Raw genomic sequence first — 14,944 nt, 5'->3', positions numbered from 1 at the left:
CATTTAAGGTACATGCATACAGACTATTAATATAGATCCTTAAGTCATAGGCAAATTTAGAATGCTTTATTGGAGTAATCTAGAAAATGAACTGTTACATCTTTGGCATTTATAGATGCAGCACTCTCTCGGGTGGGTCAACAGAGGCACTTAATTGAATTGTTGTAGCACCTTTTGATAGAAATGCACGGATGCAGAGGTAAGAAACCATAACTTGTTGGGAAACTGAGTCCTTCCCATGCATAACCTCTCTGTTCAAGGTTTATGATCTTTACGATACTATTTTTATTCTGATCACATGTGCTTTTAATTTCTTGGCCAGAAAGACTGTATAGCAGAAACCAGATATAAACTCTAATTCAAGTGAATTTGGCCTCTTAAATATTATATAAATGTTTATAAAAAGCTGCTTTACTAAGCAACAATTCTGTTACCTTTTTTAACTTGCAGTAACGACCTTTGTTCTTAAAAATACAGTAGTAAAGATTGAGGTATAAGCTTTTCACAAAATATACTTAGTCTTTGCAGTAAAAATGTTCATTTGTATGTCCAGGAACTTGTAACCGCGCCAATTCTTTTTTTTTTCTTTTTTTGCAGCAAATGTTCGTTAGGGTCAGGATTCAGTTTGTAAACTCCCCAAGTCCTCCTCTGTTGCAGTATTTACTTTGCTCCTGTGAGGGAAGTGGGGGGACCAAGGGTGAGTATCTTGTAACCAAGTCACAACAGCAGGTTCGTTACTTGGTTTATAGTTGGCAAACTGCAAAGGAGTAAAGACGAGCCTCCCTGTGTGAGAGTCTCGGCCTTAACTTTTCCAGTTCAGAGTAGCACCCACTAGTGGCAGGAATGGTGCTCTGGTGGTGGCAGCTGGGGTACCGCACCCGGCTTTACCTCAGGGGCAGTAGGGGAAGACGGCAGTGATCCCGTAGAGATGATCGCGCTGCTTGGGGAGATGCACGTCAGTGACCTCCCCAGCGTATGCATCCACCGATATGATGGCGTCCCTGGGGACAAAAAGCAAACGTGAACCCACTGCACCTCCGAAGTCGGACACACAAAGTCAGTTTCAGTGGAAACTGCCAGCTTTCTAGAATGTTTTTTAATCAACTGAGTTGTGAGTCATTTACCCATCAAAGAATTACTAGCAGTTAAGGTGGTTCCCAGAGCACTGTCACTCATGTATTTGTTAGAAATGCCACCACCAGGCCCACCAAGACCAATTCTGGGGCACTTCAGTGTGTCGCAGGCTATCAGGAGGACAATGATGCCACCATGAAGTTTGAGAACCTCTGGTCTCAGCTGAGCATGCCCAACCCTAGCTGCATGTTAAAATCACAGGATGATGTGTTAAAATACTGAAACCGGGGCCTGGGGCCAGACCAACTAAACCACAGCTGTAGTGGGTAGACTAAATGGGCTGAGCTGACAACTAGCGTAAGCTTTCCTATTTTTCATTCTCTCAGGTAGGCAACTGATGTCCACATTGTTATTCTTTTTAAAAAGTCAACTTGAGCCCTATACCTAATACACCTGCTGGGTCATCTTAATAGCTACAGTACAGGTTTGGACTAACGTGCTTCCTCTTCAGACAGCTTTGCTACTTTGAAAGCTACTTCTGAGTGTTAACATTAAGTTTCTGGGTGAAGTAAAAGCATTTCAAAGGCACTAACTCTTGACGAGTGTTACTATTGAGTGGACAATGAAAGGAAACTCAGCAGGGGACGGAACTGCTTGGGTCACTCGCTCAGTACAGCCTGCAAGAGGCCTTACTTCCTCCAGTCGGTGTAGTAGAAGTGGTCGATGTAGCTGATCACGCTGAAGGGATGGTTGAGGTTACTGTGAATGACCTGCCGTCCAGTTCCATCACGTAGTGTACACTCCAGTTTTCTGGTTCCTTTTAAAACATCAACAGGAGAGAATGAGGTGCTCCTGTCATGGAGCAGGGCAAAAAGCTGCTTTCCCAATCAATTGTTTGAGGAGTCTGCTACCAGGGCAGAGTAGGAACACATGCAAATTAGCAACTGTAAAATTTCCCACTATTACTAATTTATTGGGTACCATTCTAGTTTTTTTTTAAAGCTCAAACTTTAAAGTCCCTTTTTTGAAGGAAGAATTGCATGTTCAGAAATGTGCCAACAAGTTTTGTCATTTGTGCAATTTTATGCCATAGCTTATAAAGTACTATAGACACATCCTCTGGATAAAAACTTCCCCTTTGTAACCAGTCTGTTAATTGCCCAGGGGTTCTTATAAATATTCAGAGAATTTATTGGAGGGGAAAAAGCAACTAGAATGACAACATGGCTCATAGTTTTCAACGTAAAGGACTTGGTCTATTTGTGTTAAAAAAAAAAAAAATTCAAACATAGCAGATTTGACAGCTGGGTTGTAAAAGTGACCCATGTTGTAGAACCAGATACACAGAATCTTACTCATGCTTATACTGAAGAGCACACCACAGAAATATACCCGGGTGTTAGTGAGGGAGGCTTTCCTGCCACTTCACTTCTCAGGTGCTCTCGGTGTCACAGTGCTAACTGAAGTAACATGCTTACGCAGAAGCTACCATCCTGGCCAAAAACCAGTGACTAATCTTTCATTCTTAGGTAAACCAGGTGCTCATGCTGGGGCCAGGGAACAGTACGGAATTACTGCCCCGTTCAGCCTTCCCTTCTCTGTAAACCTCAGGACGTTCATGGAAAACCATTACAAAATTTGGGTCTATAAACCTTTCAACAGGAGTAATTATGTGTTGCGCTGTTATAAGTCTCAGTCCAAAGGAAAATTAGGGGATTTGGTTTGTTGTCTAACCTTCCAGTGCGTACACACACCAAAACGAAGGCGTAACTGTCTGCGCCATTAGTATTACCTGCATCTACCCAGCAGAGCCTTTCCGTGACAGGGTCAAAGTTTAAGCCATTAGGTAATCCAAGGTCGTTGCCAATCAGAATTCTTCTACCGGTTCCAGCTAAAGAACTTGTTTCAATTTTAGGAGCGTCTCTGTTCCAGTCTGTCCAGTACAAGTTACTGTAAATTTTAAAAAGATTGTAAAAGAAGAGCTTTGCATCCTGTGGCTGGTTCAGGTTTAAGTCTTGAATTTGGGCTGGATTTAGTGTCCTGCTTTGGGTGTGGGGCATATGACAGACACTATGCAATATCACCTTCAGTAGTAAGTTTCAGAAATCTAGCTGCTCTCCTGGGTGCCTCATCTATGGTTGCACTCTGCCTGTGAACTGGCTGGTAGGGTATGGTTTGAGGCAGTTTGTTCAGCAGCACTGGGTAATTACTCCACAGCCATATTCGACTTCCACCAGCCTCACAAGGTTTTCTGACTCTTACCTGCCTAGAGGGGGCGTTATCTTCAGAGTCCCATCACAGTCCTTGCCTGCCTGGCCCAACTAGCTGCCCTGAACTCTTGGATCTGTTCAAGTCTTGGATCGCACTCTGATGGAAACCCTTCACGTGAGGTGCTGCACCTTTTAAGTGGCCTTGTTAAAAATGTAAAGTAACAATAATACGGCCCTGTTCACTCGAAAAAGGTTTTAGGTAGGGAACTAGGCTTACAGTTAAAGCAGAAGGAAGTGTGAAACCACTTTTATAAAAGCTGCAGATGTTTGGAATGACTCGCGAGCAGCTGAGAAGGCGAGGAAGAGATCATGGAAACTTCATCCCCTTATGAAGGCGGGAGAGCCGAGAGCCAAGGCCAGAAAGGGTGTCCCCTCCCTGCTGAGGCCGAGGTGGTAGGAGGGCAGGGCCTGCACGTCGCTGCTTTGTCCCTTACAAGCCCAGAACAAGCTCCTGCAGAATCTCCACATCTCGTGTAAATTACTACTGAGCTGCTCACAGAAGAAACCTGTTAGGTATTCACGCTCTGGATTTTACCCTAAGAAAGTGTAACCACTCCACTATGCAGTGCAGGAAGCTTGGGTTACATGTGTCATAGCCAAACCTGGCTCAAGGTGTTTGAGGGTTATTAATTCTTGAGGCTAAGTCAACTGGAATAGAAAAAGATACACTTTGTCCAACATGGGGAACCCAAGGTTCAGAGCTGAGCTTCCATTACTCTGACCAGTCAAAGGTGGTCAGCCCTGCTGTGTCTTCACTCTGGTTCTGGACATGCTGCTCAAGAGGCCCACTTCACTTCCAAAAGTAGCCAAGCCCTTGTCACAAACGCTCTTTCTCTATCCCCTCACAGAGCATTTGTCTTCACTGTCTTGTTTCCTTCTGAGAGGATGTAGGCACTGGGAAAGAACAGACCCTAGCCTTTGCCTAGAACAGTCCCTGGAGTAAACTGGCTTAAATTATTGGACGACCCTTCCCCTGCTGTACTTATATCCAAGGGCTGCACGTCAGGATCTACAGGTAAGAGGAGAGGAGGGAACCCCAGCTGACCCGCCGACTGGATCCACAGTGATGGCGCGGGGATTCACCAGATCCACGTAGAAGAGGACAGTTTTCTCAGAGCCGTCCAGGTTGCTCCTAACTATCTGATTCAGGCCACTGTCCGTCCAGTACATTGTCCTGTGGATAAAGTCGACAGCAAGTCCTTCGGGTCTCAAGAGCCCTGGAATAGAGCAAGGGCAGCACTTGAGTATCTGCAGTTAAGAATGGTGAACCTGAAGCCGAGACGCCTGCTATGTCTCAACAGGGGGAAGAAACCAAAGCCCGAGAGGCTCTTAAGCCCCATGATAATAGCGAAAGATCCTTTTGTCATGTTTCCTACCATGATTTCCTGTAGACCAACAGACCTACCAGCCTGATGGTACCAGGCACCTGCAGTGCTGGGGCAAAGCAGAGTCAACCCTCTCCCACCTGTAAGTCACCCATTCAGTCTGTGGAACGTAACCTCCCCTGTTGGAATACAGGAGAGACTGCTTTGACAAGTGACTTGGGCGCAAACGAAATGCAAAGCCTGCAGGAGGCAGCTGCTGACCTGAACTGATGATGACCTCGGGCTCTGCTCCTGGCTGCACACCAATGCGGCCGATCACCCGTTGGTAGGCGTCTGTCCAGTACACCTTCCTCTCCCGGCAGTCATAGTCAAGCCCGACAATGATGGAGCCCTTTGTGGAACAAATCACAAAATTGCGAGAATCAGCAGCCCAACTCCAACTTGACATGCGCAGCTGCAGTGAACAGCCTTGCCCTGTGGTCTTGCCAGAGATGGGGCAGTGGGTGGACCTCGGGGCAGTGAGGCCTGCCTGGGGTCAGCGGCCAGGCCCCGCCACTGTCCAGCAGTGTAGCTTTGGTATTGAACCTCACTTTGCCTTGTTTTCTTCAGTTACAGTGATGGTAAACCACAGTCCCAACTGCACATGGCTGCTACCAAAAAAGTACTGTAAATGCTTGTGAAAATCACCCACTGGCACAGAGTCAACCCCCAGTAAGTGGTGCAACTGTTGGTAGCAAAAGAACAGTCACCTCCGGAGAAGCAGCCCTTGATCTGGGGACAGTATACAGTAAGCCTTATTTACATATTCTTGGGCACAACCTGAATCCTGTCCAGTGTTGTCCATACGTTTTGAAAGAGCCTCTCAAATTCACCAGCACGTACAGGCACAGCAGGCTGTCTACCCTGTGAGCACAGGAGCTTCCCGGCCCGAGGAGCCGCCGCCGTTCTGCCGGACTCGGGCCACAGGAAGCCGCTTGCTCTCTACAGCAAAGGCTAGGACAGGATGGGTAAGAAGCTGGGGGCTGATGGTCACACAGCTCTGGCTGGCGAGGGCCCCCTCCCTCCCGCCACACAAATGACAGTCTTCAAATGTTGCGACCGCCTCAGCCTGCAGCGCCTGCTCGCAGGGGTGTGGCAGCTGTGCCCTGGCCAGGCTTCACTGAGGCCCCGGGAAGAGAGGTCGGCAGAGACGCATGGAACCGGGCAGGACTTGGCCACCTGGGGAGAGCAGACGGCTGAGATGGGGGACCCACTGTCCACGGCACTCCCAGCCAGGAGTACACGTGCCCACGGGCGTCTGTCAGTCCCAGGTCACGGGGCTCCTAAGCCCGTGTGACGTCTGCCAGGTTTGGGAGGAAGTCCCAGTTCAATTTCCCTGAGAGGACCTAAGTGGGTAGGGAAGTCTTTTGGGCTCCAGGGCCATAGGCCGTCCATGCGGGCCTTGTGCCAGGGACCAAAGGGGATTCTGGGGGCAGGACTTCAGATCTGCCCTGTGCCCCTGGCTCATGAGGCTTCAGACACGTGGGAGGGGTCTTTCAGAGTTGAGAATACAGACACGAGGGAAAACACTCTGTTAGCCCCAGTCCCAGCCCAGAACCTAGAAGCCGAAGGGCCAAGCAGGCCTTGTCCCAGGGTGTAGCTCCTGGGACAGCCGCGGGCTGCCTCACTACCGCAGCCCCAACCCCTGCCAAACTTCTGACCCCTGGAACAGAGATGATCCGGGGAGCAAGGTGCTGGGGCAGGAGTGGCTGCTGCCTCCTGGGCTGTGGCCCCCCTACTGCCAAGGTAACCCCACTTTGGGGAGACCAATGCCCTGCGATGGGGAAAAGTGGTTCCCCAGCAAGGCGCCCCAACACACGGTGGGGAAGACTCCTCTGCCTCCAACTCTGAACTTGACACTCCGGGGCCGACACGGCCATGAGCACCAACAGCACGGGCTTCGTGCCAACACTCGCTCCTGCTAATCAATCAGCTTGGTGCTCCCCAAATAGCTCAGCAGCTGTGCTCAGGAAATCCCTTGTCAAAGCTGCCCCATGGGGGTCGAGGCTGGCAAGCAGCCATCGCTTCCTGCCAAGACTCTGCCCGCCTCCTCACCCTGATCAGTAGGCCAGGGCCTGGCCGATGTGGGGTGCTCGTGGGTGCCAGTGGGGAGCTGAAGGAGACACGAGACGAGGCTTCTCCAGGCCCGGCCCGCCCCGCCCCCTTCCCCAGGGGAAGTGCACCTTACTTTCATCGACCGCAGGGTCTTGTCCTGCTTCTTCAAAAGCTGGGTGCCCTTGAGGGGCAATTGGCCGAGGCGCTCCTTCTGGCCGTAGACCAGGAAGCTGCCCTCGAGAGGAGGAGGGTCCTCAGGCCGGGGCATGGCTCCAATCGGGGAAGGAACAGCCTCAGGGAGACCTGCGTGGAGAGAGGGGCAGTGAGGGGGTGGGTGAGGACGGCACAGTGGGCGCAGAGCGTCTGCACACAGCCCGCTGTGCCCCACATGGTATCCAAAGGACACACTCCTTTCCAGGGTTTGTATTTTTCAAGGATCGATTATGCAAATCACGGCCAAGGACCTGGAGGAAGTCAGCAAATCAATGCCCACAGAACATAGTAGCAGAAGGGGGGGTGGGGGTCGGGTGGCTTTTTTTTTTTTTTTTTTTTAAGAGAAAACCACAGGCTGGCGGTGGGGATAAACTGCCGTCTGTGGTGCTGACAAAGGTTCGAGTCCCAGCCACTCCACTACCTATCCAGCTCCTGCTAATGGCCTGGGAAAGCAGCAGCTGATGGCCGAAGTGCTTGGGCCCCTGTACCATGTGGGAGACCCAGAAGAAGCTCCTGGCTCCGGCCTAGCCCAGCCCTGGCCAAGGAGGCGTTTGGGGTGTGAACCAGCAGATCACCACGGGTGGGGAGTCATCCCCTGGGGCCCAGAGTCCCAGTTGCCTGCATTACGGACACTGCTAAGGACAAAGCCCAGACCAAGTCCCAACAGTCAGGGGCTGACCCAGCATCTCAGTGACTTCACTGGGCCTGGGGGAGCCCCTCCCCCTCCCTGGGAAAGCTCCCACTGGGCGTGCGCGAGGGTAGCCCCAGAGCTTACACGTGGGAGTGACGCCCGGCTGGGTGCGGGTGCCCACCACCTCTCGGCCGTCTTTGTCCACACACCAGCAGAAGTCGCTCTTCCCGTGACACTGCAGGGGCACGAAGCGGCCCAGGTCGTCGCACTGTGGCACGTACTGGTCGTCCCGCGCGGTGCCCCCGTAGTGCTCTAGCAGGCTTTCCTTCCAGCGCTCGCACATGGTGCGTGGCCTCTTAGTGGGCCCTGGGCAGGTGGGAAGAAGAGCCATTGAACGGGAGCTCAGGACAGCACGCGGTGGCTCCAGACCCCCACCCCGTGGCCTCCTGGCCTCCCTCCCCTCCTGTCTGGCACCAAGGTCTCAGCCAAACCAGGGAAGTCGTCTGTGGCTATCAGAAGACAGCACGGCGACAGTCCTGTCACCTCGAGCCAGGTCCATCTGTCACCAAGGCCCACATAAGATCAAGAAGGGGTAAGATGAGCAGTGGGGAGGGGAGCGGTGGCTGTTCCCGGAGAGGCCCAGGGCTCCCTGCTGACACGGAGCTTGTGGGTGCTCAGGGTCACCTTCCGAAGGCTTGGACTCAGCTGATCTTTCCCGCTTGTCCCAGCCCCGCCTCGCTGCTGCGGGCGTGATCACGGCCTGGCCACACCGCAGTGGCCTGTCAGACAGCCCCCGCCAAGGTGAGGGTGGCAGAGGGGCCAGCCCACAGCTGGAAACTGACCCCAGACAACCCATTCTGGAAGCCGGACAGCCTCCGTGCTGTGGCGCTGGGCCCCACGCACAGCCTTCCCGCCAGGATGCCCGGCCCCGCTCTCTGCTCCAGCACTCTCCTCCGTGCCCGTCCTCACCGCTCGCCACTGCGGTGGAGTTGGGCTGGCCTCGGGCACACAGCCATCTCCCGCCAGGCTGTTGCCACCCTGAGCGCTGTCCCGAACGCGGGAGGCTCGGCCGGAAGGGAGACTCTGTGGCAGGTGCAAAAATGAGTGGCGTTCACAGTAGGAGAACTGAGATGACCCAACGACAAGGAAGTGCTTCCTCCTCTTAACTCCTGCAATTCACAGCCTGTGGTCTGGGGAGTCCCACAGCCCAGTGCCTCCCGGCGCCCACCACCCCCGTGGCTGACAGAAACCTTAACCCGCTCCTCTCGCAGTCTTCTGGGTACCAGCATGCCCACTGCTCAGATGCCCCCAGCCACGACTCCTCACACAAGCTGGTGGGCTCCACCTTCAGTCTCTGCACTGTTTCCCACCTTCCCCTCCCCTCCCTGGGCCCAGCCCCCGCGGCTCGTGCTGAAGCTCCTGCACGAGGTCTCCCGCCTGCACCCTTCTCCACCCGCCTCCCAGAGCCAGCGTAAACCACACCAGCAGCCAGGATGCTCCCTTGACACCCAAAGGTGGTGCACGGTGGCCCCTGGCTCCAAACCCTCCAGCGACTCCAGAGACCAGAGGTGGAAGCACTGGGGCGGGGCTTCAGCACCTACAGTTCCTAGGACCAGCTGGAAGATGGTGGGTCCTGAGTGCTCAAAGCAGGCTGGTACAGCTCCAAGACGGAATGGGTTTGGAGGGAGCAGACACGAGGAAAGCCCAGGTCTTCCTAAGGCCTCACAGAGAAGCTGCAGGGACTGGGACTTCCTCAACCAAATGTGGCCCAAGGAACCAGGAGAGGGAACCACCCGCCTCAAGGCGGGGCTGCCCTGAGCAGCTCTGGAAGCCCCCCACCCCCATTCTGACCACACAGGATCCATCCTTGGTTCCCGGGACCACCCAACAGGGCGCCTCTCGCTGGAATGCGGATGCCCGGCCAAGTTCTGGGAAACAGGCGTCTCAGATCACCCGGCTGTGCCATCCTTCTCATTCCTTCCCATTTACAGCCGCTTTCCATCCAACTATGGCCATCTCTGCTTCTGGCTGGCAGCTCAGCCACAGAGCGTGCTCACCCGCCTTGAGCTGATGCCGTTGCACAGATGAAACTACTCAGAAATGACAGCCAAAGCAGAGCCAGAGAGAAGTCAGAGCGCGAGAGGTCTGCACAAACACCATCTCTGACTCCCGACTCCTGGCGCCTCCCTACACGGCCCCATCCTAGCACCTCGTCTTTAACTAACCAAGCTCCTCCCCTAACAGCACGATTTCTTCAAATCCCAGCCAGGGTTTAGAACCAAGGCCTGAGTGGAACGGAGTATCTCGGCACTCTTTTTGTACCTCCAGGAACTCATTCTAGAAGGAGGGATGGAGCAGGGCTGTGGATGAAGCCCTGGTTAAGTCGCCCCCCTTTATGAATCCTAGACCCACTGCAATCCTGGCCCTGAGAGCTAAGGTCACTGAAACAACCAAAATGATAAGTGGTTCTCTAGTTCTCATCACACTCACATTGAAAGCCCAGTCGGGGCAGGGGGGCTGGTGCAGTGGTGTAGCAGGTAAAGCTGCTGCCTGTGACATTGGCTTCCCATATGGGCACCGGTTCAAGTCCTGGCTGCTCCTCTTCTGACCCAGCTCTGTGCTAACGGCCAGGGAAAAGCCACGGAAGATGGTCCAAGTGCTTGGGCCCCTGCTACCCACATGGGAGACCCAGAAGAAACTCCTGGCTTCGGCTTGGCCTAGTCCTGGCCATTGCAGCCATCTGGGGAGTGATCCAACTCTAACTCTTTCAAATAATAAATCAAAAAAAAAAAAAAAAAAAAAAAGAAGAAAGAAAAGAAAGCCAAGGTTGGCACAACCACGAGCTGCCTAAGGACATGTCAGTCACTTGCCACATGTACGACAGTGGCCCCATCAGATTATACCAAGGCACCTGCTACATCATGTCCACTATAACATCCCGGCACACTGCATTACACATGTGTCTGTGGTGATGCTGGTATAACCAACTCTCCTGCACTGCCAGTTGCAGTAATAGTACAGGGTCGGCTGGCGATGTGGCTTAACAGGCTAATCCTCTGCCTTGCGGCGCCGGCACACCGGGTTCTAGTCCCGGTTGGGGCACCGGATTCTATCCCGGTTGCCCCTCTTCCAGGCCAGCTCTCTGCTATGGCCTGAGAAGGCAGTGGAGGATGGCCCAAGTGCTTGGGCCCTGCACCCGCATGGGAGACCAGGAGAAGCACCTGGCTCCTGGCTTCGGATGAGCGAGATGCGCCGGCTGCAGCGGCCATTGGAGGGTGAACCAACGGCAAAAAGGAAGACCTTTCTGTTTCTCTGTCTACTCTGCCTGTCCAAAAAAAAAAAAAATAGTACAGGGTGGCCAGTATTGTACCATAGTGGGTAGAGCTGCCACCTACAAGGCCAGTGTCCCATACAGGCGCTGGTTTGAGTCCCAGCTGCTCCACTTCCGACCCAAATCCCTGCTAATGTGCCTGGGAAAGAAGTGGAAGATGGCCCAGGTGCTTGGACCCCTGCACCTACATGGAAGACCCAGAAGCTCCTGGCTTCAGCCCAGCCCAGCCCTCGCCATTGCAGCCATTTGGGGAATGAACCAGTGGATGGAAGATCTGCCTCTTCCTCTTTATTTTTAAGTATAGTACATATAATTATGCACAGTGTGAACACTGAACACTACATAATAATACTAAATGCCTATGCTTCTGGTTTATGTATTTACTTTTCATCGTTTTAGACCAGGGGAGGGGAACATTTCTTCTGCCAAGGGACATTTAGATATTTGTGGGTTTTTTTTTTGCTCATTGCCTCTCAAGTATTCTATTTTTTATTTTTATTAATACACAGAAAACAGATTGCATGTATTTCACAGATACAACTCTAAAATGATAACCTATAACTCCTGCCCTCCCTCCACACCCCTCCTATGGATATTTCTAATACCATCCTTGGGCCATACAAAATTATCAACTTAAAAATGAGCCTGCTGGGGCTGGTGCCAGTTTGAGTCCCGGTTGCTCCACTTCCGATCCAGCTCCCTGCTAATGTACCTGGGAAAGCAGCAGAAGATGGCCTAAGCCCTTGGGCCCCTGTACCCATGTGGGAGATCTGGAAGAAGCTAATATCTCCTGATCCACACAGCTTTGGCCGTTGCGGCCACCTGGGGAGTGAACCAGCGGATGGAAGACCTCTCTCTCTGCCTCTCTGTGACTGCCTTTCAAATCAATCAATCAATCTTAAAAAAAAAAAAATGAGCCTGCTATAGATGTGTTGAATTTCAAGTCCCACCTGCAGGTACCTTGGCAGGGCCAGACCAAATGATTTTGCAGGCTGGATGTCCCCACCTGTTTTGCAGTGTTTTCCTCCGACTTACAGAGAAATTCACTGTAGGAACAATGCGCTGTGTGACACAGGCAGCCTCACAGAGCCTAAGTTTACCGTGTCTCTTAAGATTTATTTACTTGAAAGGTGGAGTTGCAGAGAGAGGGAGACACACAGAGATTGTCCATCCACTGGTTCACTCCCCAAATTGCCACAACAGCCAGGGCTGGGCCAGGCTGAAGCCAGGAGCTTCATCCAGGTCTCCCATGTGGGTTCAGGGGCCCACTGCTTTCCTAGGCCACAGCAGAGAGCTGGATCTGAAGAGCAGCAGCTGGGACTAGAACCAGCACCCATATGGGATGCCAGTGTCACAGGCAGTGGCCTTACCAGCTATGCCACCATGCCAGTCCCTTACCGTGTCTTGGCTGAACAAGAGAACATGTTGAGCGACTGACCTATGCCTCCCGGGTCTGCATATGGGCACTCCGCCACGTGGCACGAAGATGAAACTGGCTCATGGTGCATTTCTCAGAACTTGGCCCCGTCACCAAGTGAGGCATAGCCATGTTTACGAAAGCCTTCTCGGCTAAAGTGGGCCCGTGAATAGCGAGCTCCCAGACCTCACAGTGACTCGGAGGCAAACGGCAGCACACCAGTCCTGCTCTCCTACTGCAGCTCTCCTGTAACAATCACACAAACAGTCCTGCCCGTCTCTGAGGACTCAGCAAGCGGCACAAAGCTGCCTGGTTGCCTGCTCTCGGCATCCACTGCGCCCACTTGACAACCACGTCCCACGTGAACAGGGGGTCCCGACGATAACACGGCCATGCGCAGCAGCTACGGCTCAGATCACGTGGCTCAACAGAACAGATTCTAAAGGCAGCACAGGCAGGAATGGTGCCCCCCCCCCCCCCCCAGCATGTTGGTCACAGCTAGAGATCACTGGGATATCAGCCAAGAAGCAGCGAGCTGGATCCACTCGAAGGTGTCATATGACGGTACTTAAATTCACAGAGGGGCTGGCATTGTGGCATAGTAGGTTAGGCCTCCACCTGGGGTGCCAGCATCCTAGATGGATGCTGGTTCAAGTCCCAGCTGCTCTTCGTCCAATCCAGCTCCCTGCTAATGTGCCTGGGAAAGCAGCAGAAGATGGCCCAAGTGCTTGGGCCCCTGCACCCACATGGAAGACCGGGAAGAAGCTCCTGGCTTTTGATCAGCCCAGCTCCGGCTATTATGGCCACTCTGTCTCTCCCTCTATCTGAACTCTGCCTCTCAAATATAAATAAATCTTTGAAAAAATTTCACAGAAAAATGGAATTAAAAGGTAAGTTTAATTTGGTGCAAAAATTCTGAAACCAGTGCATAGTTTCTTCATAAGATACATCATATACAGAAATTTTTGTGACATGCACATGTTTTTTGCAACACATTTTCTTTCTTCTTCTTGCTTTTAAAGATCTATTTATTTGAGAGGCAGAGTTGGCGGGGGAGGGGAGAGAGATGGAGAGACAGAGGTCTCCCAAGTGCTGGTTCATTTCTCGACTGCAATGACGGGAGCTGGGCAGATCCGAAACAAGGAGCCAGGAGCTTCCTCCAGGTCTCTCACACATGTGCAGGGTCCAAGGACCCAGGCCATCCTCCACTGCTCTCCCAGGCACACTAGTAGGAAGCACCCAGGACTCGAACCTTAACCTCCTAAGCCACAGCACCAGCCTCACAATACACATTTTCTTAAGGCACATTTTCCATGAATATTTTCCAAGTCCCTTCATACTTCTTTTTCCTATTGCCACTCACACAGCCTTCAGGTTGCTTCCTGCGATCGGGATGGCCCAGTTACGTGAGACAGTTCCACAGGGAGTCAGTTCTCCTCTGGACAAGCACTGATCAGATGCCCCAGTTTGCCAAGGGCTCGCCCAGCGGCCACGGCCTGATCTACACACCCAGTCTCTACCTCTGGTCTAAGAGGCCCCGGCTCAAGGTGGAAAGGACATCCCACGTGCCACGTGAGCAAGTCTGCAGTCGCCATACCCGGATGTGTGCATGGGTGTGCACACATCACTCCAGTGTCCGGCCTGGTGGGTGCACAGCCTAAGCAGGGCGGTCATCCACCCGCACCCCAGCTGCATGGGCCTCCATTCTGGAGCTGGGGGCCCGAGCCGGCCCCCCTGGCGCACCTGGAGGTGGTCCGCAGTGCGGCGGGGTGGAGCCAGGCGGAGTCTGGGTGCCAGGCACCTCGTGACTGTCTGAGTTCACATACCAGCAGAAGCCAGTGCTGCCGTGACACTGCAGCGGCAGGAAATTGCCCTGCTCATCACACTGGGGGACGTGGAGCCTGGTCCCGGGGTGCGCGTGCTACGCCTGGGCGTAGAGCGGCTGCTGTTGGCAAGCTTTCCGCCCCGAGCCGGAGTCTGCCCCAGAGCAGAGGGAGACACAAGGCTGCAATCACGGGCTCGCAACCCATCCACTGCCACCAGCCACCCTCCGGGTCACCTGTGCCCAGACGCTTAAATTTTTTTTTTTTCCCCTAAGCAGGAAACAGCTTGACATGAGACAAACAGCAGCACGCCAGGCTGCAGAGTCCCGGGTCATTTTATCTCTGCCACTACCTACCTGGCTTGCCCTAATCCTCCCAGCTCAGCCTGTGAGGCCTGAGGCAGGGGCTCCTAGGCACCTGCTATGTCTCGGTGAAACCAGAAGCACCCCGAGGCACCTGTCCCACTTCCCCAGAGACCCTGGAGACGACAAGTCGAGCTGCAGCTGCCCCTCCCAGACCCAGAGTTCATGTGCGAGAAGCTCCAGCTCGAGGCTGTACTCAGTCCTGGCTCCCAGTGCAGGCGGCTCCTGTTTAATGCAAGTTTTGCTTCAGTCCTTCACGTAAATCGCCCTCATCAAGGCGAAGCAGGTCACTCGCTAGGGCAATTAACCAGAGCCGCTACCAGGTAGGAGGGTGGACGAGTCCGCAAGCGGCCAAGGTTAGCAACCAGTGAGCTCCCAGCAAATGAGGTGGCAAGAAGGAACCG

At 53.2% G+C, this 14,944-nt stretch overlaps 1 protein-coding gene across 1 annotated transcript in view; it reads right to left on the bottom strand.

Moving 5' to 3' along the window:
- Positions 1-51: 51 nt before the first annotated feature.
- Positions 52-14,944, bottom strand: part of NID2 (nidogen 2) — a 62,634-nt gene continuing 47,741 nt past the window's right edge. The window contains exons 11-18 of the mRNA XM_062205130.1: positions 7,752-7,973; positions 6,897-7,066; positions 4,931-5,060; positions 4,390-4,561; positions 2,867-3,024; positions 1,768-1,891; positions 889-1,001; positions 52-671 (exon numbers count right to left, since the gene is read on the bottom strand). Of these exons, the coding sequence (XP_062061114.1) occupies positions 890-1,001; positions 1,768-1,891; positions 2,867-3,024; positions 4,390-4,561; positions 4,931-5,060; positions 6,897-7,066; positions 7,752-7,973 (1,088 nt within the window). The 3' untranslated portion in view covers positions 52-671; position 889. The remainder of the gene's footprint in view (positions 672-888; positions 1,002-1,767; positions 1,892-2,866; positions 3,025-4,389; positions 4,562-4,930; positions 5,061-6,896; positions 7,067-7,751; positions 7,974-14,944) is intronic.

This window comes from Lepus europaeus, chromosome 11 (assembly GCF_033115175.1).
Source record: "Lepus europaeus isolate LE1 chromosome 11, mLepTim1.pri, whole genome shotgun sequence".
Classification (NCBI taxonomy): domain Eukaryota; kingdom Metazoa; phylum Chordata; class Mammalia; order Lagomorpha; family Leporidae; genus Lepus; species Lepus europaeus.
Note: the sequence above shows the minus strand (reverse complement) of the source record. Positions and strands in the feature narration are given on the sequence as shown.